Source organism: Ranitomeya imitator, chromosome 1, assembly GCF_032444005.1.
Source record: "Ranitomeya imitator isolate aRanImi1 chromosome 1, aRanImi1.pri, whole genome shotgun sequence".
Classification (NCBI taxonomy): Eukaryota; Metazoa; Chordata; class Amphibia; order Anura; family Dendrobatidae; genus Ranitomeya; species Ranitomeya imitator.
In genome coordinates this window covers 938424129-938451419 of record NC_091282.1, presented here as the reverse complement: position 1 = coordinate 938451419, position 27291 = coordinate 938424129, and the positions used below count along the sequence as shown (strand labels likewise).

At 44.6% G+C, this 27291-nt stretch overlaps 1 protein-coding gene across 1 annotated transcript in view; it reads left to right on the top strand.

Moving 5' to 3' along the window:
• Positions 1-27291, top strand: part of DAPP1 (dual adaptor of phosphotyrosine and 3-phosphoinositides 1) — a 131796-nt gene that overhangs the window by 72910 nt on the left and 31595 nt on the right. Inside the window, exon 3 of the mRNA XM_069743613.1 lies at positions 22521-22654. Coding sequence (XP_069599714.1) covers positions 22521-22654 — 134 coding nt within the window. The remainder of the gene's footprint in view (positions 1-22520; positions 22655-27291) is intronic.

Sequence of the window (27291 nt, the reverse complement as noted above, 5' to 3'; positions counted from 1 at the left end):
CACAGCGGCCTTTATTATAACAAACAAAACATATAACCATAAATGAGCTGGGAAGGGGTCCTTGAAGCTAAAAATCTGGTGTCACCCATAGTATAAACAAGTGGACAAGAGACCAACCGTAGATTACTCTCAGCCGTTACCCCACAGGCTCGAGAGCACCAAAAATACCCCGAAGGGTTACCCTTGTCCACTTCCAACTTAGGAATCTGGCCCACCGTTACCAAGATTCCCCCAAATCACCAGACCCGCAACCAATACTTAAACCAACTGGAGAATCCGTATCCCGACGGACCCCCCAGGCCAATTTAGCACCAACTCCAAGGACCCCTCCCCCCGCCACCACGAGGATACTTGACCCCCTCAAGTACTCGAGACCCCACCAACCTTAACCGCTATGGCCCGCTCAATTCCAGACTGCAACCCCAGAGCCCACAAATCCATGCCCACCGCATTCAGATGAACCCCGTCACCTAAAAGGAATTGGTCCCCCCCACGCTCCAACTCAAAATGGCGCACGGCCATACCACCGTTCCGCACAACAAAACCCGACACGGCCCGATTAACCTTAATTCGGGCTTTATTTATCTTTTCCACCGACCTGGCGTGCCTCCAAGATGTCCGAGGAACAATCTCTGACCACACTATGGACATCTCCCGAAACGAAACCCATAACCGGAGCATGTCGTGTTTAATGTCCCGGATCAACTCCCGACACGGACGAGTACCCAAGTCGTTTCCCCCGACGTGCAGAACCAAAATATCAGGAGGCCTGTCCAGTCGAATGCCATTATGTACTTCCTCCAGGACTCTGTTCCAACCTAAACCCCGAAACCCCAACCACCTGATGACGGCCACGTCCCTGGAAAACCCGAGCTGTCTTCCATCCTGTCTGACGTCGGCCCGTCTCGCGCCCCAGTACACATATGAGTGGCCGACAACCCACACCAACATCGAGGATGAACCTGAAAAACATAAACAACTTAGACAATCGCCAACACAAACAAAAGATCAAACCAATCCCAACTGCTCAAGGCCTCACGTAACTCCGATAACGGCCGGATTCCCACCGCCCAATCCTTTGCACCACCTCGGGAGCCAATCCGTTTCTTGCCGCCTCGGTGGCAGCCCCGATCCGGAAAGAATGAGAAGCGAACCTGGCAGAATCTACCCCAATGGCCTTTAAACACTGCCGAAAAACTGCTACGAACTGATATTTGGACAGGAAAGACCCATCCTCGTGACGCAACAAAGGCCCGTCACGACGCGGGTGACACCTATCAAAAGCCTGCCAGCACCGGATCGGACACATAACAGAACCAGAAACAGCACCCAAAACTACTTTTTTGCCCCGCCCCATCTGATCCGTCTTAGACTTCCGAATCCAAAACTGCAGCGACCCCTCGGAAGCAAAAACGTCCCCCGCCCACAGGCCCCCTTGACGAACCGTAGTGGGTGAGACCAACTCCCCTATCCTCAACGCTCCGTAAAAGGCCAACGAAAAGGCTAAGCGAAACAGCGCAACCTCAAAGCTGGAAACGCATACATCACCCAACCAGAACCCCAACCGCTTCAACATCTCAAAGGACACCGGGCGTCTACAATCACCTCGGCTGCATGATCTTCTCAGCCCCTTCGCCGCCTGCCTCACCAGAAAGAACTTTGTCACGTCCTGAAGACCACGTAGCCTGAAACCAAAGGCTAAAGCCGCTATCGTCCTATCCACCTTCGCTGCCGACCATCCCTGATCCGCCCCCTGTCTCAACCACAATAACAATGCCCCCACCTGGTCCGAACCCGCACTCGCAGCTCCGCAAGCCGCCAGCCAACTCTCCCAACTGCTCCATACCGCCTGATAAACCGACCACGTACTCGGAGCCAAGGACGCTTGAATTAAAGGCTCTGCAGCCCGGACACCACGCTCCAGAGTTCCGCCGGGCATTCCAGGCCCGTCTCCTCGGCATCTGGCGCCAGCGACCGAAAACGCTCCCACAGGAAACGAGACAAAGAATCGGCAATGCAGTTATTAACACCGGGCACATGTGAAGCTGTGAAATAAGCATTCAGGTGTAAGCAAGACAAAACCAACTGCCTAAGAACTCTAATCACCGGGGGAGACGCCGTCGTCAAACTGTTAATGGCGCACACAACCGCCATATTATCACAGTTAAAACGCACCCTTTTGTTCCGAAAATCATCGCCCCAAAGCTGCGCCGCCACCAAGATCGGGAAAATTTCCAACAACGTGATGTCCTGCACTAAACCTGTTTCAAACCAGGCTTCCGGCCATCTGGCCGTACACCAATGGCCCCCAAAAAAGGCCCCAAAACCAATACCGCCCTAGGCGTCAGTGAACAAGTCCAAATCAGCATTGCCCACTGCCTCCTCCATCAACAACGAACGCCCGTTGTAACACGCCAAAAAACGGTCCCAAACCTCCAAGTCAGCCTTGTGCTCGGCCGACAAACGCACAAAATGATGCGGGGCAGTGACCCTGGCTGTAGAACTGGCCAGTCTTCGTGAAAAAATTCTCCCCATGGGAATAATTCGACACGCAAAATTCAACTTCCCCAAAAGCGACTGCACATCGCGCAGTGGCAATTTTTTCAACCGTCTAGCACGGGCCACCTCGTCTCTCAGACCCAACACCTTGTCAACCGGTAACCTAAACTCCCACATCTCAGAATCGATGACAATACCCAAAAAGGACAAGCTCATACATGGACCTTCCATCTTGCCCGGTGCCAACGGGACCCCAAAGCGCTCCGCGACCCAAACAACCGTCCTTAACAGGACCTCACAACATTGAGACTGATCAGGGGAAATGCACAAGAAATCATCCAGATAATGAATTACCGAGTCCAAACCGGACACATCCCGCACCGCCCACTCCAGAAAGGAACTGAAAGCCTCAAAATAAGCACATGACAGTGAACAGCCCATCGGCAAACATCGATCAACATAAAACCCGCCGTCCCAATAACAGCCTAACAACCTCACGCTATCGGGGTGAACAGGCAACAAACGAAAGGCCGACTCAATATCGGTCTTGGCCAACAATGCACCCCTACCACAACTGCGCACCCACCTGGCTGCCTCATCAAACGACGTATAAACCACCGAACAAAGCTCGGGATCAATCCCATCATTAACTGACCTCCCCTTCGGGTATGACAAATGCTGAATGAGCCGAAACTTATTCGGCTCCTTCTTTGGCACTACGCCCAAAGGTGACACCACCAAATCATCCAAAGGGGGGGAGTGGGAAACGGACCTGACATCCTACCCAACGCCACCTCTTTGCCCAACTTTTCAGACACGACCGATGCATGCAACTCAGCCGATCTAAGATTCTTCAACGTCGGTGGTACCGCAAAACCCGGGGCCGGTATACAAAAGCCAACATCAAACCCGGCCCAAAGTAACTCTGCCCTCTCCCTATCGGGGTACCTATCTAGATAGGGGGCCATCGCATCCTTTGGGATTACCCTCTGGCTTCCCTTTCTTCTTAAAACATTTGGAGGCTCCGTGTGAGGCGCCATTGCAGTGCGAGCACAAATGCTTGAACTTGCAAGTTGCCCCGAACTTACACTGGCCCTCATTGAACTGCCAACACACGCCATGTTTCTGACTGCCGGATTGACCCGCCTGACCCCCGGCTCCTGAAGAGGAACCCTGCCCAGAGCCTTGGCCGGAAGTTCCGGCCCCCCCTTGAAAGGAGTGACCAAACTTCGTTGGTGCCATCACACGCAACCACAAGCCGATGTCCTTCTGATCCCATCTGATCGCTGGACGAACCGCCTTCCGCTGCCGGAACTGCTCATCGTATCGTAACCATGCTTGACCACCATAGGCTCTATGCGCCTCCCCTATGGAATCCATATAACAAAACAAGGCTGAGCAATTCTCGGGAGCTTTTTCGCCAATAACACTTGCCAAAATCGCAAATGCCTGAAGCCAGTTCACAAACGTCTGAGGAATAAGGCGCCATCGCCGCTTTTCGTCATCCTCCTTCTTACTATCCTCTTTTTTACTCTTGTCCAAGTTAAATTTTTCCAGTGGTAACAGTGAAAACATCTCCACATACTCATCCTTCCAAATCTTCTCGCGCACTTCCTTCTTCAAATGCGCCCCCAACGGCCCCTCAAAGCACACATACACCTCACCACGTGCCTTATCATCTAGCCGAATGCCCCCTTCCTTCTCTTTCTCCATCTGTACGGACACCGAGACCAGCACGGCCGACCTACTCTGTTCACCCGAACCGCCATCTAACAACGCTAACCCCGAGTCGGACGATCCGACCCAAGCTGACAATGGGGACGGCCCTGGCCTACCACTGCTCAACCGTGACAACAACTCCCGCACCCCCGACAACAACTCACTCACCCCCTCACGACTCATATCCGCCCCCCCGCTCCACATACCCCCCAACCTGATCCCCCGAAGTCATGGTTGGCGTCGACAACGCCGGGGACAAACAAAACATGGAATGGTTCTCACCAGGCTGCAGGGGAGCTCCGGTCCCCCCAGCCGCTGTCGCTGTCCCGCCGTCTCTTGCACTCGAAGCCGTCTGTGCGTCCACCCGGACGTGGACCTTGCTCCTCACTGCTCCAGCTGCTCCGACCCCTGCAGTGGGGACCGTGCCGACCCCGTTGCTCCAGGAGGCTGCCAGGAATCCGTCGGGCCCGGACCCGCCGTCCGCAACGCTGCCAGCTGCCGCCATCCCATGGGTAGGTGTGGGCCCGGTCGCAGCTGCATGGGGGGAATGACGTACCCCGGCTGAGCCTGGCAGCCCCACCGAGTCTGGGGAGCCGCCTGCCGCTGGGATGCTCCCCCGCCGTCTCGTGGTGCCGCCGGAACCAGGCCGCCCGGGACAGGCATAACCGCCGCGGCCCGCCGTGCTCACTCCGCGTCCTGCAGCCGCTCTGGCGCGCGTGGGCCCAACCCCCCGGGTAGGTGAGAGAGAGGGCCCAAATGCCGCCGCAGGCCCCAGCGCAGCGGGTGGATTCCTCCCGGACCGCGGCCTGCTGGGGCGCTTGCACGCAGGCACGCGGCCCGGAGGGTCCCATGAGGGGCTCCTGCGCCGGCGCCGGGGCAGCATCCGGGGATAGCCGCTGAGGGGGGCGCACGCGCCTAGAGCGCCGCTCACCGGGCCCAGCCGCCGATGGATCGGGGGGAACAGCGCCGCTGCTGCCGCCCAGGATGCCTGTCAATTGTGCCTCCAGCCAGCCGGGAGGCTGCGACGCCGCCGCCGCTCGCAGTTGTGTCAGCACCCGGTCGATCTCCGCCATATTCGGCGCAGGTACCAGCGCTCGCTACTGCTCTCGATTCCGCAGAGCGGGAAGTGAACCTCACCTCCCCCCCGCTCCCACAATACCCCTCGCCGGCAGATACCCCTCCCCCTGGAACGAACCCCACGCCCCCCTCTTCCTGCTCCAAACCCCCTGTCATGGCGGCTTCCACGTACGCCGCCCGGGGGAGGGGGGCGGGCGGCTCGCTCCAGCCTGTCTTTTCCTGTGTGAACTGTACTTAAGAACTGATGCCTACCAGAGAGAGTGAAACCCTACAGCACATTAAGAACATTGAAAATGTGTTGTACTTTATTTTGCAATTTATGGTATACTAGCTGAAGAGCCCGGCGTTGCCTGGGCATAGAAAATATCTGTGGTTAGTTATAGCACCTCACTTCTCTTATTTTCCCATCATGCCTCTCATTTTCCCAATCACATCTTTCATTTTCCCCCTCACATCTCTCATTTTCTCCCTCACACCTCTCATTTTCTCCCTCACTCCTCTCATTCCCCCCTAACACTTGTCATTTCGACCTCACATCTGTCATTTTCCGATCACTCCACTATTTTCCCTCACTCCTCTCATTTTGCAATCACGCCTTTTCATTTTCACCTCACACCTCTCATTTTCACCTCAGTATATACATGTTTGTCATCTCCCTTATATACTGTATAGTATACACCTGTATGTCATCTCCTGTATATAGTATATACCTGCTGTGTGTCATCTCCCCTGTATATAGTATATACCTATATGTCATCTCCTCCTAAATATAGTATATACATGTATGTCTTCTCCTTCTATATATAGTATATACCTGTATGTCATCTCCTCCTGTATATAGTATATACCTGTAGGTCATCTGCTCCTGTATATAGTTTATACCTGTGTGTCATCTCCTCATGTATATAGTATATACCTGTAGGTCATCTGCTCCTGTTTATAGTATATAGCTGTGTGTCATCTCCTCCTGTATATAGTATATACCTGTAGGTCATCTGCTCCTGTATATAGTATATACCTGTATGTCATCTCCCCTGTATATAGTATATATCTGTGTCATCTCCTCCTGTATATAGTATATATGTGTGTCATCTCCTCCTGTATATAGTATATACCTGTGTGTCATCTCCTCCTGTATATAGTATATATGTGTGCCATCTCTCCTGTATATAGTATATACCTGTGTGTCATCTCCTCCTGTATTAGACCGCATTCACACGTTATTTGGTCAGTATTTTTACCTCAGTATTTGTAAGCTAAATTGGTAGCCTGATAAATCCCCAGCCAACAGGAAGCCCTCCCTCCTGGCAGTATATATTAGCTCACACATACACATAATAGACAGGTCATGTGACTGACAGCTGCCGTATTTCCTATATGGTACATTTGTTGCTCTTGTAGTTTGTCTGCTTATTAATCAGATTTTTATTTTTGAAGGATAATACCAGACTTGTGTGTGTTTTAGGGCGAGTTTCGTTTGTCAAGTTGTGTGTGTTGAGTTGCGTGTGGCGACATGCATGTAGCGACTTTTGTGAGATGAGTTTTGTGTGGCAACATGCGTGTAGCAACTTTTTGTGTGTCGAGTTGCATGTGACAGGTTAGTGTAGCAAGTTGTGTGCAGCAAGTTTTGCGCATGGCGAGTTTTGCGCGTGGTGAGTTTTATGTCTGGTGCCTTTTGAGTATGTGCAAGTTTTGTGTGAGGCAACTTTTGCATGTGTTGCAACTTTTGTGCATGTGGCAATTTTTCTGCGTGTGCAAGTTTTGCGTGTGGCCAGTTTTCCATGAGGTGAGTTTTGCACTTGTGTTGAGTTTTGCGTGAGCCTAGTTTTTGCATGTGGCGAGTTTTGCGCATGGCGAGTTTTGAGCGGCGACTTTTGTGTTTTTGACTTTTATGTGGCGAGGTTGGTGTATGTGTGGTGAAATGTGTGCTGAGGGTGATATGTGTTCAAGCACATTTTGTGTGTGTGTTCATATCCCCGTGTGTGGTGAGTATCCCATTTCGGGTCCCCACCTTAGCAACTGTACGGTATATACTCTTTGGCGCCATCGCTCTCATTCTTTAAGTCCCTCTTGTTCACATCTGGCAGCTGTCAATTTTTAGTTTTTGCATGTGGCGAGTTTTGCGGGTGGCGAGTTCTGAGCAGCGACTTTTGTGTTTCGACTTTTATGTGGCGAGGTTGGTGTATGTGTGGTGAAATGTGTGCTGAGGGTAATATGTGTTCAAGCACGTGGTAGTGTGTGGCGCATTTTGTGTGTGTGTTCATATCCCCGTGTGTGGTGAGTATCCCATGTCGGGGCCCCACCTCGCTCTCACTCTTTAAGTCCCCTTTGTTCACATCTGGCAGCTGTCAATTTGCCTCCAACACTTTTCCTTTCACTTTTCCCCATTATGTAGATAGGGGCAAAATTGTTTGGTGAATTGGAAAGCGCGGGATTAAAATTTCACCTCATAACATAGCCTATGACGCTCTCGGGGTCCAGACGTGTGACTGTGCAAAATTTTGTGGCTGTAGCTGCGACGCCTCCAACACTTTTCCTTTCACTTTTTCCCCCTTATGTAGATAGGGGCAAAATTGTTTGGTGAATTGGAAAGCGCGGGGTTAAAATTTCACCTCACAACATAGCCTATGATGCTCTCGGGGTCCAGATGTGTGACTGTGCAAAATTTTGTGTCTGTAGCTGCGAAGGTGCAGATGCCAATCCCGGACATACATACACACACACACACATACACACACACACATTCAGCTTTATATATTAGATGTAGCATTGTAAAACAACCCCAATGTCACAAATCATTAAGGGATTTGTGGCAGCTCTGAGTCTGCTGAAATTTAAAGGGACACTGTCACCTGAATTTGGAGGGAACAATCTTCAGCCATGGAGGCGGGGTTTTGGGTTTTTTGATTCACCCTTTCCTTACCCTCTGGCTGCATGCTGGCTGCAATATTGGATTGAAGTTCATTCTCTGTCCTCCATAGTACACGCCTGCGCAAGGCAAGATTGCACTGTGCAGGCATTTACTACGGAGGACAGAGAATGAACTTCAATCCAATATTGCAGCCAGCATGCAGCCAGCGGGTAAGGAAAGGTTGAATCAAACACCCAAAACCCCCGCCTCCATGGCTGAAGATTGTTCCCTCCAAATTCAGGTGACAGTGTCCCTTTAAGTGTTGTTTTTTCCCTTTGGTCCAGCAAGAGTTATTGTCCGTCTCTTGATGGAAATTGTCTTTTAGGCTGATCAGCTGATGTTAGTTTGCAACCACTCCCACCTTCCTTTAAATAGTCACTTGACCAATCAGCTGATCGTCGGTTATAGAATTTTTGTTCTATGCAGACCAGGCTGTGATGGTGGTGTTGCTGTTGTGGGAGTTCAGCTATCCTGGTGTCGTTTACTCTGCTGCTGTGTAGCTTAGCAGCAGAGCCTATGCTTGGTAGTTTTCTTTTTGTCTGTCCCATTTGTGTCTTCCTTTGTGTGTTACCATCTGAAGTGGCGAGGCTAGCGTCCTTGCTGGCCAGTGCACTAGCTGGTGTATATAGAGAACATTTATGGAAACAGGAACACATGGGCTACCTGCACAGAGAACAAGTCTGTAAGAACATGTTCACACACCACCAAGAAACCTGAAGACACAAAAGAGAATGGTAAAACCAAAAACACTCAGTTTGAAAAAATGTTTGCAGTAATCCGCAAGTGCTAGTAAAAGATGTAAATAACAGGGTATTTGGTTGATACGTTTTTTGCAAAAAATGTATACTAAGCTGCTCTACCAATCTTCACGGTATACCCATATCAGAGCAGTCCTAACTAATGTATGCAATCCCTATCTGATGTATTTAAAAACCTGATCATCTGTACATTACCTGTGTGAACAGGGTTCAGAGAGGAAAAATCCATGTGTGCATACAGGGTAGAACAGCTTTTGTGCAGCTAGCCCAAGAGGAGTGGTGGAACTCCCCAGTCTTGTAGACACAAGAGAACAATTATGGAAACAGGAACACATGGGCTACCTGCACAGAGAACAAGTCTGTAAGAACATGTTCACACACCACCAAGAAACCTGAAGACACAAAAGAGAATGGTAAAACCAAAAACACTCAGTTTGAAAAAATGTTTGCAGTAATCCGCAAGTGCTAGTAAAAGATGTAAATAACAGGGTATTTGGTTGATACGTTTTTTGCAAAAAATGTATACTAAGCTGCTCTACCAATCTTCACGGTATACCCATATCAGAGCAGTCCTAACTAATGTATGCAATCCCTATCTGATGTATTTAAAAACCTGATCATCTGTACATTACCTGTGTGAACAGGGTTCAGAGAGGAAAAATCCATGTGTGCATACAGGGTAGAACAGCTTTTGTGCAGCTAGCCCAAGAGGAGTGGTGGAACTCCCCAGTCTTGTAGACACAAGAGAACAATTATGGAAACAGGAACACATGGGCTACCTGCACAGAGAACAAGTCTGTAAGAACATGTTCACACACCACTAAGAAACCTGAAGACACAAAAGAGAATGGTAAAACCAAAAACACTCAGTTTGAAAAAATGTTTGCAGTAATCCGCAAGTGCTAGTAAAAGATGTAAATAACAGGGTATTTGGTTGATACGTTTTTTGCAAAAAATGTATACTAAGCTGCTCTACCAATCTTCACGGTATACCCATATCAGAGCAGTCCTAACTAATGTATGCAATCCCTATCTGATGTATTTAAAAACCTGATCATCTGTACATTACCTGTGTGAACAGGGTTCAGAGAGGAAAAATCCATGTGTGCATACAGGGTAGAACAGCTTTTGTGCAGCTAGCCCAAGAGGAGTGGTGGAACTCCCCAGTCTTGTAGACACAAGAGAACAATTATGGAAACAGGAACACATGGGCTACCTGCACAGAGAACAAGTCTGTAAGAACATGTTCACACACCACCAAGAAACCTGAAGACACAAAAGAGAATGGTAAAACCAAAAACACTCAGTTTGAAAAAATGTTTGCAGTAATCCGCAAGTGCTAGTAAAAGATGTAAATAACAGGGTATTTGGTTGATACGTTTTTTGCAAAAAATGTATACTAAGCTGCTCTACCAATCTTCACGGTATACCCATATCAGAGCAGTCCTAACTAATGTATGCAATCCCTATCTGATGTATTTAAAAACCTGATCATCTGTACATTACCTGTGTGAACAGGGTTCAGAGAGGAAAAATCCATGTGTGCATACAGGGTAGAACAGCTTTTGTGCAGCTAGCCCAAGAGGAGTGGTGGAACTCCCCAGTCTTGTAGACACAAGAGAACAATTATGGAAACAGGAACACATGGGCTACCTGCACAGAGAACAAGTCTGTAAGAACATGTTCACACACCACCAAGAAACCTGAAGACACAAAAGAGAATGGTAAAACCAAAAACACTCAGTTTGAAAAATGTTTGCAGTAATCCGCAAGTGCTAGTAAAAGATGTAAATAACAGGGTATTTGGTTGATACGTTTTTTGCAAAAAATGTATACTAAGCTGCTCTACCAATCTTCACGGTATACCCATATCAGAGCAGTCCTAACTAATGTATGCAATCCCTATCTGATGTATTTAAAAACCTGATCATCTGTACATTACCTGTGTGAACAGGGTTCAGAGAGGAAAAATCCATGTGTGCATACAGGGTAGAACAGCTTTTGTGCAGCTAGCCCAAGAGGAGTGGTGGAACTCCCCAGTCTTGTAGACACAAGAGAACAATTATGGAAACAGGAACACATGGGCTACCTGCACAGAGAACAAGTCTGTAAGAACATGTTCACACACCACCAAGAAACCTGAAGACACAAAAGAGAATGGTAAAACCAAAAACACTCAGTTTGAAAAAATGTTTGCAGTAATCAAAAGCAAAAAACGTATCAACCAAATACCCTGTTATTTACATCTTTTACTAGCACTTGCGGATTACTGCAAACATTTTTTCAAACTGAGTGTTTTTGGTTTTACCATTCTCTTTTGTGTCTTCAGGTTTCTTGGTGGTGTGTGAACATGTTCTTACAGACTTGTTCTCTGTGCAGGTAGCCCATGTGTTCCTGTTTCCATAATTGTTCTCTTGTGTCTACAAGACTGGGGAGTTCCACCACTCCTCTTGGGCTAGCTGCACAAAAGCTGTTCTACCCTGTATGCACACATGGATTTTTCCTCTCTGAACCCTGTTCACACAGGTAATGTACAGATGATCAGGTTTTTAAATACATCAGATAGGGATTGCATACATTAGTTAGGACTGCTCTGATATGGGTATACCGTGAAGATTGGTAGAGCAGCTTAGTATACATTTTTTGCAAAAAACGTATCAACCAAATACCCTGTTATTTACATCTTTTACTAGCACTTGCGGATTACTGCAAACATTTTTTCAAACTGAGTGTTTTTGGTTTTACCATTCTCTTTTGTGTCTTCAGGTTTCTTGGTGGTGTGTGAACATGTTCTTACAGACTTGTTCTCTGTGCAGGTAGCCCATGTGTTCCTGTTTCCATAATTGTTCTCTTGTGTCTACAAGACTGGGGAGTTCCACCACTCCTCTTGGGCTAGCTGCACAAAAGCTGTTCTACCCTGTATGCACACATGGATTTTTCCTCTCTGAACCCTGTTCACACAGGTAATGTACAGATGATCAGGTTTTTAAATACATCAGATAGGGATTGCATACATTAGTTAGGACTGCTCTGATATGGGTATACCGTGAAGATTGGTAGAGCAGCTTAGTATACATTTTTTGCAAAAAACGTATCAACCAAATACCCTGTTATTTACATCTTTTACCAGCACTTGCGGATTACTGCAAACATTTTTTCAAACTGAGTGTTTTTGGTTTTACCATTCTCTTTTGTGTCTTCAGGTTTCTTGGTGGTGTGTGAACATGTTCTTACAGACTTGTTCTCTGTGCAGGTAGCCCATGTGTTCCTGTTTCCATAATTGTTCTCTTGTGTCTACAAGACTGGGGAGTTCCACCACTCCTCTTGGGCTAGCTGCACAAAAGCTGTTCTACCCTGTATGCACACATGGATTTTTCCTCTCTGAACCCTGTTCACACAGGTTATATACAGATGATCAGGTTTTTAAATACATCAGATAGGGATTGCATACATTAGTTAGGACTGCTCTGATATGGGTATACCGTGAAGATTGGTAGAGCAGCTTAGTATACATTTTTTGCAAAAAACGTATCAACCAAATACCCTGTTATTTACATCTTTTACTAGCACTTGCGGATTACTGCAAACATTTTTTCAAACTGAGTGTTTTTGGTTTTACCATTCTCTTTTGTGTCTTCTGGTTTCTTGGTGGTGTGTGAACATGTTCTTACAGACTTGTTCTCTGTGCAGGTAGCCCATGTGTTCCTGTTTCCATAATTGTTCTCTTGTGTCTACAAGACTGGGGAGTTCCACCACTCCTCTTGGGCTAGCTGCACAAAAGCTGTTCTACCCTGTATGCACACATGGATTTTTCCTCTCTGAACCCTGTTCACACAGGTAATGTACAGATGATCAGGTTTTTAAATACATCAGATAGGGATTGCATACATTAGTTAGGACTGCTCTGATATGGGTATACCGTGAAGATTGGTAGAGCAGCTTAGTATACATTTTTTGCAAAAAACGTATCAACCAAATACCCTGTTATTTACATCTTTTACTAGCACTTGCGGATTACTGCAAACATTTTTTCAAACTGAGTGTTTTTGGTTTTACCATTCTCTTCATATATAGAGAACATGTAGTACATAGAGGTGACCGGGACTAGGCACGTGACCGCAGCGGGGGGAAGGACCCGCACAAGGCATTAGGGAAGCTTATGAACAGGCACAGGTTGGTGTCAGGATGTGTCCCACCCCCCCACTCCCTACCGTTAGGTCCTTCCCTTCGTTTTTCCATCCTGTCTTAGTTATATGCTGTGCCGTCCACCGGACTTAACCGTGTCCAAGCGTTTGTATTTAGGAGACATTTTTGGCTAAATAAATACATAGTTTAAAAATTGTAAAGCAGATGCATTTTCAAAACTACTTTCGTATAGTGTTCAAAGGGGCTTTATGCTTAAACAAGTATGATCACACATAAATATTTATCCTAGTTAAGTATCCCACAATAGTAAGATGCCCGAACCGTCACCACCAACAAAGAGTATTATGCCCCAACAGTCAACTCCATACAGTATGATTTGATCATCCCACTTGGTAAGATTCCCAAATAGTATGATGCCGCACAGCCCACCACACAGTATGTTGGCCACACACACAATATAATGTCCCCCCACAACTCTCCAAATAGTATGATGCCCCCACATTTCCCCCACCACAGTATGATGACCCCACAATCCCACACACACACACAGTAAGATGACCCTACACAAAAAATGAACCCCTCACAGTACACACCCACACATTACAATGCCTCTACAAAGCTTGATGATCCCCACACAATATAGTGTGATACCCTTACAGCCCCCAACAAGCAGTATGAAGCCCCCACACATAGTATGAATCCCCCAGTGTCCACACAAGCATCCCACTTGCCTATGGTCCTGTTCCTCAGGTATCTTCTGCCAGTCACATGACATGAGAATTTCATGTGACTTGAAAGGCTTTACAGGTCCTTCAGTATCTATCTGGTCTGAACAGTGGAGTAGGAAACTGTCAACTCACTGCTCCATGTATGTGATAGGCGGTACAAGAGACCTCTGAACACCGTGTGATCAACCAGCTAAAAAGCACAAGTATGCATAGGCAATGCTGTTATTTTAACACTTTCCAACACAGCAGCCATACATAGCAATGTATTCTATTTTGCCTATGGCTAAAAGAATTCCTATAAGAAGTAAGACGGCATTTTTTTAAATGCAAAATGACTTAAATAAATGCACAGTGTTGCTTTGCAATAATCAAAACTTTTAAAACCAGATACTTCCTTGCCAGAAAATTAGAAGTCTTAGTCCTAATGTGATTACTCTGCAAATCTATATTAAAGTGTCAGGGTAACTTTTAGAAGTTTCCTGCTAGATTTTAAAATCATTTTCTCTTGAGTCCTGCCCTGTGACCACACTTGTGCTCTTACTTGAACACTATTATGGGAGTACTATAGTTGGCATTGTTATAGGGCATAGCCCCTGGCATTGAGAAACTACAGTTGTGCTCAAAAGTTTACATACCCCGGCAGAATTTTTGCTTTCTTTGCCTTTTTTCAGAGTAAATGAAAGATGACACCAATACTTTTTCTCCACTCATGATTAATGGTTGGGTGAAGCCATTTATTGTGAAACTATTGTGCTTTCTCTTTTTAAATCATAATGACAACCCAAAACATCCAAATGACCATGATCAAAAGTTCACATACCCTGGTAATTCTGGCCTGATAACATGCACAGAAGTTGACACAAAATGGTTTGAATGGCTACTAAAGGTAACATCCTCACCTGTGACCTGTTTGCTTGTAATCAGTGTGTGTGCACTTGCAGCTGAGTGAGTTTCTGGGATCCAGACAGACTGTTGCATCTTTCATCCAGCCACTGACATTTCTCGATTGTGAGTCATGGAGAAAGCAAAAGAATTGTCAACAGATCTACAGGAAAAGGAAGTTGAACTATATAAAACAGATATCCAAGGAATTGGATTGTGGCCTCTCTACACTTCTTCCAGACTCTGGGACCTTGATTTCCAAATGAAATGCAAAATGTACTTTCATCTGAAAACAACACTTTGGACCACTGAGCAACAGTCCAGTTCTTTTTCTCCTTGGCCCAGGTCAGATGCATTTGGCGTTGTCTATTGGTTATGAGTGGCTTGACACAAGGAATGCGACACTTGTAGCCCATGTCCTGGATACATCTGTGTGTGTTGGCTCTTGAAGCAATGACTCCAGCAGCAGTCCACACCTTGTGAATCTCCCCCAAATTTTTGAATGGCCTTTTCTTAATGATCCTTTCAAGGCTGCAGTTACCCCGGTTGCTTATGCACCTTTTTCTACCACACTTTTTTCCTTCCACTCATCTTTCCATTAATATGCTTGGATTAATATGCTTGGATGCAGCACTTTTTGAACAGCCAGCTTCTTTAGCAATGACCTTTTTTGGCTTACCCTCCTTGGGAGTGTGTTAATGACTGCCTTCAGGACATCTGTCAAGTCAGCAGTCTTCCCCATGATTGAGGAGCCTACCGAAACAGACTAAGGGACCATTTTAAACGCTTAGGAAGCCCCCCACTTGCCATCTCTAATGGGCAAGTGGGAAGAGCAAGGCTAAGTGCCAGGATTGGCGCATCTTAGAGATGCACACTTCCTGGGTGGCTGAGTGCTGATATGTTTAGCCGGGGGGGGGGGGGATATCCATGGCCCCTTCTAGGCTATTAATTTCATTCTACAGCTGTCTGCATAGCCTTTGCTGATTATTAATTCTAGGGAGACCCCACGCCGTTTTGGGGGGTGTTCCCCTATTTTAATAGCCAGTAAAGGCTAAGCACACAGCTGTGAGCTGATATTAATAGCCTGGGAAGCTCCATGGGTATTTAAACCCATGGAGCTTCCCAAGCTATAAACATCTGCCCCCAGTCGCTGGCTTTCCCTCTGCTGGTTGCAAAAATTGCGCGGGAGCCCACGCCATTTTTTTCCCAAAAATAATCTTTTATTAATTAAATACATGTCCAGTAATTTGCACTTACACTGTACTAATTGTATTTGTCACTGACATCTATATATCTACCTATTCTATATGTATTTACTGTATGTAATCCATCTCTTCTATCCTGTCGGCTCCTGCAGTGATTTTACAGAAGCCGGCTGATGCATTACCAGCTTTTCTTCTATCTTTCTGTGCAATATATATATATATATATATATATATATGTGTGTGTAATGTGTGTGTTTTGAAGAATATTTCGTTTTAAAACGATGTGTGAATGACATAGAGAACTGCTGTATGTAAAAGCTCATGTTAATATTGCATTGCATACGGATGTCATACGGATACATAGATGTGAGGAAATCGCATTGCAAATGGATTACACACGGATAACCATAAGGAGAAGACTCGTGCGACTCTCGGCTGAATCGGACAGATTTTTATTACGCTAAGTGTGACGCCGGCCTTACACAGCTTATTACCCTCTGTGCCTTCTCCATCACTGTGTACACAGTGTTATAGATTGCTGTGTAATCAGTAATAGGAAGTAACTGCTGGCGCTTTCTCCTACATATAGAGTGGCAATGTGATCAGTGTCTATAGCAAGGGAGCAGGAACTGCTCCTTTATAGGAGACCAAGACAGCTCTGCTAAGGAGCTAGGAGGCTGCATTTTCCTTGTAACTAAGGGTAATATGCCAGCAATATTTAACTGCCCCCCCCCCCCCCACCCCACAAGAGGTCTTTGTTGATCTTACAGTGGGAGCAATGTGTAAAGTAAATGGGGAAAAAAGACAGGTAAAAAGTCAATAAATGGCACTATCAATTTAATTCCCTGTTACGACCTCCCCCCCCCACCCAATGTCTGATATAGAAAATGTTTATTACATAATGCGGAGCATATTTTTGTAACCATATGTGGTCGTGAAGAGGGGGAAAAAACACACTTATTTCAGTTATTTTTACACTATCGCTTGATATCAGCAAAAATAAGACATAAGTGACAATAATAACGAAGCCCCATGCGTCACAAAAAAAGTGCAAAAATTACTTCATATCTGAACGATAAAAATTTGTATAGCTTTTTAGACCATACAGTATTTCTCTCACATTTGCCACGCACTTCATATTCCATACACATGGATATAAGACTCAACCCACTACCTCTTCTAATTCCCACGCCTCCTGAGGAAACAGGGTAAAACGCGCGTCGGGGCTCTGGACATCACTAGGTAAGCCTTATGTTTGCAGGCATGTCTCATGGACTGTTCATTCTTTTATACATCCTTTATTAAGTATACTGCTATGTGTTGCTAACTACAAGCAGTCTAACACTTGATCCTCCATACCCTTTATTATATATTCCTTGCACTATGCAATTGCCATCAGTGTTATTTACTTATTAAATTTATACAACTTGGAGCACTGTCGCTCTGGTTGTTAGGAACTTCAGTGACCATACCATTAGGGGCACTTGCCTTTTTAACACACATTTTGCACTGTACATGTTTACACAGCACTTACAGCCAGCGGGTAAGGAAAGGGTGAATCAAACACCCGAAAACTCCGCCCATATGACCAAAAACCGGTCCCGTCAAATTCAGGTGACAGGTTCCCTTTAACCCTGAGGTGCATGGTACTACTAATAATAATTCATCTGTAGGTTTTGGTGCCCAAGTGTCTATGCTTTCCATTGATAGCTGATTGATGTTGGCCGCCTTGCACAAAAGACAGCAGGGGGTCCCAGCTTTGTTCCACCTCGCCTTAATTAACATTTGGCCTCTTCTCTGGCCATGTGGCACATCCCTTTTGTTTTGGGAATTTGTGTACTCATCCCATAGGTTGGAGCCACAGGTCCGGGGGCAGAAGGGGATCTCTGGGTAATCTATTGGGCTTGAATTAATAAATTCAAAATAGTCTCCCTCGTCCCTCACAGCCCTACAAGTGCCGACTTTTAAGTACAGTGGAAGGTCTGGAAGTGGTTAAGATGTATACACTGCAAAAAGTTCCAACATACATTATATGTTAAACAGAGGATCTGACAGATACTGAGAGTAAAAAAGCGTGGTCCAGCTCACCCATGTTGAAGTATCCAGTGAATCCTTAGCTCAGATGAAAAACCGACCCTGCTCAGTGGTAGCAATAGGGAGAGGTAGGAATAGCCACATCTTCTCCTGACATCACCCCTGAATTACTACAAAATACCGGTGATTCTTTCCGTCACCTCTAACATTGTCCTCGTTATATCCAAAACTGAATATGTCAAAAACTGAACTCCTTGTATTTCCTCCCTCTACTAAGCTACCTATACCCAATATTGCCATTTCCGTGTTCTACCATTACACCCCTGAAGCATGCCTGCTGTGTTGGGGTTATATTTGACTTAGATCTTTCCTTCATTCCCCACATCTGATCAATTGCTCGTTCATATTACCTACACCTCAAAAACATCTCTAGAATTTGACATTTTCATGCCTTTGACTCTGCAAAAACTCTTACTGTTTCTCTTATTTGTCCTCTTCTGGACTACTGCAACTCTCTACAGATCGATCTCCCTCTTACTAAACTCTCCCATCTCCAATCTGTTCTGAATGCAGCAGCCAGGATAATATTCCTCTCCAACTGCTACACCAATGCCTCTACTCCATGCCAGAGAGATACCAGAGTAGAAAAGGTTTATGAAAATGCGTTGCTGATTTAAACACTATCCAAATGATCTCAGGAGAAAGTGGTATAATGTCCACGCATTTCAAAGTCCATCTGACTCCTTCTTCAGGACCACCACAAATTGCCATATATACTCGTGTATTTAGCAGAGTTTTTCAGACCTTTTTTTGTGCTGAAAACTCCCCCTCGACTTATACACGAGTTATTGTCCCAGTTTATGGTGGGGGAGGGGGAGCAGCGGGTCACAGCCAGCAGGAGCCAGCGGCTGTGGCTGTAACTGTGCCCACTGCTAAAGAGACATGAATATTCACTACATTGGTAATGAATATTCATTTCTCTTATAGCACGCACAGTTACAGCCGTAGCCGCTGTCTTCCAGCAGCTGTTAAAAAACAAAAACAAAAAAAGCAACAAAAAAACACTACCCTCCTATTTGCCTTCCCTCAGTTCAGTGTGCACCCTCACAGCATACTGTACAGTCTTCCAGCAGCTCCTGCGGCAAGGATCACATGTTCCCGGTGAGTGGAGAGAGGTGAATATTCATTACCTTAATGAACAGAGTCACGTGATCGCTCGGCTGCTGGAATATGGAACAGGATGCTGCGAGGGCGCACAGAAAAGGTAAGTAGAAGGTTGTTTTTTTTTATGCTTTTCTCATAGGGGGGCCATGCATTCAAGGATAGGGATGATGAACCATGCATAACAGAACAGGGATCAGGAGCCATGCATACAAGGCTGGGGATGAGGAGCCATGCATACTAGGACCGGGACAAGAATGAGGAGCCATGCAGACAAGGAAGGGGATAAGGAGCCATGCAAACAAAGATAGGGATGAGGAGCCATGCAGACAAGGATGGGGATTAGGGGACAATGCATACCCGGCTTATACTTGAGTCAATACATTTTCCAAGTTTTTCATGACACAACTAGGTGCCTCGGCTTATACTCGGGTCAGCTTATACTCGAGTATATACGATACTGTTATTGTGAACAGTTAAGCAAGTTGAAGATGAAATTATCTCTAAATGACCTAAAGTTGATACATTTCCTTTGTTTTTTACTCAAAAAAAATATGTTGTCATATTTTACATTTTAAGGCTATGTGCACACACTCAGGATTTTATGCAGAATTTTCCTTAACAAAACCAGACTTTTTTTGCGCGTTTTTGCCGCGTTTCTTTCCGGAGCTTCCCAGTGCATTAAATAGCGTGAAAAACGCGAAAAATCTGCAAAATTAATGAACATGCTGCATTTTTTACCGCGATGCATTTTTTTCGTGGAAAAAAATGCATCATGTGCACAAAAATTGCAGAATGCATTCTAAATGATGGGATGCATAATGTATGCATTTTTTATGCGTTTTTATAGCAAAAAAATGTGAAAAAAACGCGAGAAATCTGCAACGTGTGTACACAGCCTTAAAATTACAAAAAGTAAATTGGACTGATGTAATCATTTGGGTTCCTTTCATGGTTACTACCAAGTAGCACCCTATTTTGAAAGCATTACAGCTTGTAAATGGTTTTTGCAGCTAGACAAGAGTTTTTCCATTTTTGTTTGGGTGAAAATCCCTCATTCTTCCTTGGAAAATTCTTCCAGTTCTGTGAGATTCCTGGTTCGTCTCGCATACACTGCTATTTAGAGATCAAGCCACAGATTTTCAATGATGATCAGATCAGGGGCTGTGACTGCCATTGTAAAACCATCAGCTTGCGCCTTTGATGTAGTCTTTTGTGGATTTTAATGTGTGTTTATGATCATTGTTTATTTGTAGAAACCATCCTCTATTCAACTTCAGCTTTTTTACAGATGGTGTTATGTTTGCATCAAGAATTTGTTGACATTTCATTGAATCAAATCTTCCCTCTACCCATGAAATGTTCCCCATGGCATTGGCCGCAACAAAACCCCAATGCATGAATGATCCACCCCCATGCTTAATGGTTGGCAAGATGTTATTTTCCTGAAATTCTGTGCCCTTTTTTTCTCCACACGTTCCTCTGATCATTATGGCCTAATAGTTATATTTTAACCTCATCGGTCCACAGAACTTGTTTCCAAAATGCATCAAGCATGTTTAGGTGTTCTTTTGCATATTTCTGACACTGAATTTTATTGTGAGGAAGCAGGAGAGGTTTTCTTCTGATGACTTTTCCATGAAGGCCATATTTGTGCAGGTGTCCAGAGTCTGCTACATCTTTCTGAAGGTCTTTTGCAGTCAAGCTTAGGTTCTGATTTGCCTCTATAGCAATCTTACAAGCAGCTCTCACTAAAATTTTGGTTGGTCTTCCAGACCTTATCTTGACCTTCACTGTTCCTGTTAACTGCCATTTCTTAATAACTTTTTGAACTAAGGAAAGGGTAACTTGAAAACTCTGTTATCTTTTTATAGCTTTCTCCTGCTTTGTCTGCCTCCACCATTTTCGTTTTCAGAGTGCTAGGCAGTTGTTCAGAAGAACCCATGGCTGCAGTATTTTGACAAAAGGTTAGAGAAGGCTGGGTTTTTATAAAGCTGGGAAATTTCCATTATCTAGACTCTCCCAACTATGATGGTGACCAAGCCATAACCCTAACAGGCTAATTGAGGTTTAAATCCTTGGTCAAAATGATCTGCGCACCCAAATCTCCAAGAGTGCACAAACTTTTGCATCAACCCACCTTCCTTTTTGTAATTTTTAAAATGGAAAAATGACAAATATATATTTTTTTGTCTAAAATACAAAGGAAATGTGTTCTCTTTAACTTCAGCCCTTTCAGTTTCAACTTGCTTAGCTGTTCACAATAACAGTAATTTTGACCAGGAGTGCCAATACTTTTGCATGCTACTGTACATTGTACGATGAATCATGATGAATTCTAATGCCAGATTCGCTTAAATATTATCAGAGACTAATTGTTCTGTAGTGTGATACTGTCAAATTAGTGGTGAATGTGTATGAATTGTTTTGTTATTTATAATATTATTCATGTTAATTAATTTTCCCACAGTGGTTTATATTGTTGGTATTCACCCTTCATAACCCACCTAAAAATCATTTTTGAGATTAATACTGGTAGATTTTACAGGAAACTTGTCAGCAGGATTGTGCACAGTAACCTACTGACAGTGTCAGGTCGGCACCGTTATACTGATTACGATGATACATTGGTTTATGAAATCCGTCTTGTGGTTGTTGTTTAATCTTTATTTTCAGTTAATGAGATTCTCCTGCTTTTTGGATCGCAGATGGATGCTACTGCGCAGGCGCGGCCAGCGCCATCTTGAGAGATAATTTTTTTTTTCTGAATACATGTATATCACCAAATGAAATAAATACATGGACATTATACATGGGATCATGCTACTGCGCAAGCGTCACTGCCAGCCTGCTGCATGTACATTTTTTTTTTTTTTTTCAAAACCTATTGTATTCATTATGTAAAATAAGGGGCAGGTCAGTGAGGGATCAGTGACCTGTCATAAGCCATGCAGATGAATATCTAAGCAGAGCTCAACATGAAATCCTTTCCCCCCCCACACACACACACACACACACACACACACACACACACGCACACACGCTACCCTGAAGCATAAGAATCTCATTAACTGAAAGCTGAAAATAAAGATTAAACAACAACCACAAGACTGATTTCATCAACCAAGGTATCATTTTAATCAGTATAACGGCACCGAACTGACACTGTGTGTAGGGTTACTGGGCACAATCCTGCTGACAAGTTCCCTTTAAGTTACATCACTATCTCTTGCCTTTTATTATGTTCCCCATACAAATAACGTCATGTTAAAAATGAATAACCATGGAAACAGCAAAACTGATGGTACTGTATATGTGGATACTGAATTTACATGCATTTATAATATGTTCTCCAAGCAATGAAAATATACTCACAACCTTCTGGCTGCCTCTATTTTAGGGCCAAGGACTCTGTTAAACATTTTCAAGTCCATCAGTGTGGGACATCAATCAAGTTCGGATTCAATGAATTCTTATCTGTAAAAGATTTTATCGAACATTTTGCTAATCAGCCCTTGATTGGAAGCGAATCAGGTATGCCTCATTGGATCTGGTAATGTTTTATTGTGTTGGTACATTCTATTGTTCTCACGCTGTCTTAAAACGCCACACAGTACAGGGATTATTCTATCTGCAGTACTACATACAATCAAAGGTTGAAAGGCTTTGTAAAGCTCTGTTTACACTGGGCGACGTGCAGTGTTAAATGAACTCCAATCGGCCACACGCTTCAGCATCAACCAACACACCCCATTTCAGATGTCCACTGTTTCTTTTGGCAGCGTGAGTCCTGTTTACACATCCCTTTGTCCAACATTTTTCTCATTGGTTGGGTGAACAGTAGCCTGTTTAAACTGCATGATTAATGGGAAATTAATGTTCTTAGGTGCAGTCGTTCACTATAATCGAGCAGTGTAATTAGGCTTTAAGAAACTTGTGGACAGAAAATTGCAAATACACTCCTAAATATGAACGCAGCCTGTGTGGCCTAAATGTTCTAACATAGCCTGCAGCAGCTCTGGGCTTGTCTCCCACCAAGCACATCTGGGACATCATTGGTAAGGAATTGCAAAGGCAGCTGCCAGCAGCGGACCTTTATGATTTTCAACCATTAATAATCTCATTGATAGCAGCCAAGTCATGTAGTTGTGTCTTTGTCTACACATGGCACTCATATTTGATATTGAGTAAATCAAGATGTTTTCAAAATTTTCTTTCCATTTTTTTTTTCATCATTTGCATATTAACATGTCATGTTCCACCATTTAAAAGCCCAAATAAGGAGTGGACCTTTTCTTCATGGTCACTTAGCAAAGGAACAGTTAAATATAGATGGAAAGGTGTTAAAAAACAGATGTCTTAAATTTTTAATGGCTCAGCATAGACTTGAATGGTAGTGGCTAATCCACAAAACTGGACCAGAGGAGAAAATGTTTAACAGAATGGATATGGATCCATGAAAAAAATATGTAAATAGTTCTGTTAAACTCTATGGACCTGTGTACTGTCTGCTATAAAAATAGACTGCACATTTGAATTGTACTTTTCATAGATCAATAGTACAAGTGAATACAATATCAGAAACCTAGTAGTGCATCTACTCAGAGAAAACCGCTTCTTTCTCCATTTTTCAGACTTTGACCCATCCCCCTGCTCCCGCCTCCTGAGCTCTTTATTAACTCTGAAAAAAACAGCCCAACTCCATCTTTCTCAAGAGGAACAAGTAATTTATCTCACCACAACTGGATTCACAGCTACACTAGTCAGTACTGCTGTATAATGTCATCCATGCCTCTTGTGTGTGCACTAACAAAGGAAAAAAAAGAGCAGGAAACAAAACCCTCTGTGTTTAGTGTATGGAAGACAACATAGCAGCTAGTCCTAATAGCTCAGAATCAATAACCATTTAGACAGGACTTGCGTAGGGGAAAACTGATCAAAAATACAGGATGCAAGGCAGATAATGGCAAGAGATGGTGTCATTCCTTATGTACACACATGACAACACATTCTGAAAAGTTACTTGAATGTTTACATTTCCCTCACTGTGCCCGTAAGAAGGTTGCGGGATGCAGTGACGGACAGGAGGCAGAGCAAGGGTTAACAGTTTTACTTTAACAGGGGAATGCTCCACGCAGGGAGGCAAACAGTTAACGGGGAAATAAACAGTAACATGGCAGAATGAACAGTTAAATGGCAAAAGGATATGCATGGTTGAAAAACAGTAGATTCAGTAATGGCAGTTCCTTTGTGCACTTATTGTGTCAGAAGTTTCACCGACTGTAGATGCTGCTTGAAAGACAGTAGCGCCAAAAACAGATGGTGTGGTGCTTGTCCAAGAATGTCCTGCTGATATCTGTAGTTTATCTTCTGGCAGCAGTTGTCGGTGTCCGGTACCTTCCACTGAGTCCCTAGTCCATGACCATATGCGGCCGGAGCAAACAAGGCTGCAGCACAATCGGGGTCTCCCGTGGGCGGGAAAGTATATGTTGGTAAGCTGGGTTACAAGTGTCTATCCAGTACTCTGTTCTCTCTTTGCGGCACGTGCGCTGTACTTATGGTCACGAAGCACACGGCACCTCGAAGCTGCACTTTTCTCTCTATGCTGCATGCTGCCTGTTCCTGCCAAGACTGAAACACCGACAACCACTGGGGCGCTGCTTCTCCGGCGGGGTACTGCAGACCACAGTCCGATTACTAGGGCAGCAGCAAACAGTCCTGAACTCTGCCCTGGCTCTTAGGCTGGTGTGCGGTGCTTAGCTGGACAGGGCTCCCGGCTCTTTCGTTATTACTGTGGGGGGCTCCGGAGAACAAAGGGATCCAATTTTAGCATTCAACCTGCCTGACACTTATTTATGCTTATGTTATCTACTGAGGTTGGGTCAGGAGACCCCGCAAGCACATTAGATGGCCGGACACCACAAAATGAAATATTTAGTTCACATCTGATCTTTAATTCATGTTAAGTGTATGAACTGTAAAAGCTCCTGGTGCATATATCAGACATATCCATAGGCCTCAAAGAATATATCAAAATAGTGTCTTTTTTGGCATATTCAAGAGCCCATTTCTGTATCTGAATAAACAGACTACTACACGTTTCCATTCAGAAGAACACAAAAAGGAACACTGCCTAGAATGTGGTTTATTCTAATGGCAAATGCCGGAGACTTATTTTTGTTCTTCGTGGACAAGCACAAGCCACAGACCTTGCGTTAATTGCAGATGTAGTAATCTATGCAAACATCCTCGTAAACCTGGAGCAACAATGACAACAATACACTCACTCAGAATGAAAATTCTTTACAGCAGGTGTCATCAAGTCATTCCAATTATGAGGCCTGTTTAACCTGTCATGATGGATACCTTGAATTTAGTGATTACATCACATACACTTTGAAAATAAGGAAGAAGCTGTTTAAAGAGGTTAATCGAGATCCGACAAAATTGCAAGAATATACAGGCAGTCTGACTGGGCTATCGGGAATTTGTGACTACCAAGACTGGACTTACTGGATCAGAATAGCTATGGCAAATGCACCACAATGCTGACAGTTTAGTCTCTTTTCTAGAGAAGAAGCCATGGATAAATGTAGTGCCAAAGTAAAAAGCACCAGAATTATTAATGACCGATTGTATATTGGTGTTATTCACAGGACAGTCCCTTTAATACTACAGACCTATTTCAGACGGTGGTAACCTGTCAGCTTCCTCAGGCCACCTAAACCACTCCCATGTCTTCATTCAACCCTTAATAAACTTTCAAACAATCCCCTTTGGATGTCCTATTGCTTCGTCTATCACCATAAACTCATTTTTATAATTGCGGTGGTGATATGCTAAATAGTAAGAGGACTAGGCGTGGGGGCGTTTTTCCCCCAGACTAATCCTAAGTTTACTCACGGCTGAGTCTTTGCAAATGTCTGCCTCCTTGACAACACGCAGTAAGCTGGGAGTATGCACCCTAGGCTCATCAGCGCACTGCGCATGCCCAGGGGGCAGTGGTGATGCAGGACTCTCGTGGCTGGCTGTGTCCTACGTAACCACCTACCTGTAGTGGGCATAGTCGGGGAGGCAGAGATTTGCAAAGAATTGGTGACGACCGCGCTCTTGCAAATCATCTCTCTCACGCCCACAGGTATGTGATAACATGATTAGTGGGGATGAGGCCAGGGCCACACCACAGTATTTTCTCTCATCCGAGAGAACCGGACGATTATGTGAATCACACTCTGTGATCAGAATTTTATCAGTGCGATCTAATTTTTTCAAATGTGAAGTAGGTAAAAAAAAATGCTTCCATCTTCTCCATTCTGTCAGCCAATGAAAGTCGCATCGGAGATATCATCTGAGCGCAGTCCGATGTTTCCCACTGTCTCATTAACTTACATGGCTGGGCGAAATCCCAATATCCGATGGAAATCATGCATGTTGGGACTTTTTTCTTTGGACATGTGCACGGCCTCAGAGAACAACTATGGTTCGAGTGCGGTCCGATGTTTTGTTCGATCGCATTCAGTCCGAAAATACGCATGTGCCCTTAGTCTGAGGAGGAAAACTCCCCAACCACTAGTCAGCCACTAATTAACATACCACAGTACAAGTTCTAAAACCGATTTAATGGTGCTAGGCAAAGCAAGAAGCCACCATAAGGGGCTTGAATGAAAGTATAGTAAGGGATGAGTGAAGACATGGGGGCGGTTTGGGAGGCCTGGGGAAACTGACAGGTTCTCTTTAACGGTTTGTATGTACGGTATATCACTTGGACCCTCTGGTTCTACGGATCAGAATGTAGGTCACAGGGGATGTGGTCGTGGTGTTATAATACACCCGTCTGAATACCATAAGCTGGAATTAAATGGACAGCTACGCTATTTGCTCATCAGTCAGTCTTTGGCTCCTTTTTTGCATTGTGGTACATCTGTGGTGAATAATGGTTGTCTAATTTCTGAGAAAAGGGAAGAAAATGGTTTATCACAGCGTTACACAATGCTGGAAATTTTTCTGTACAGAAGCAAGTTCTTTAGAAATTCAGAAAAGAATGAAATTACCATTACTAGTATATTAGTTTGTATTAGTACACATACCGAGGGCGCCCTAAAAAACAAGGAATATGGTCTAATAGCCTGGGGTGTTTAAATTAACCATAAGTTATATGATCAGTCCATATA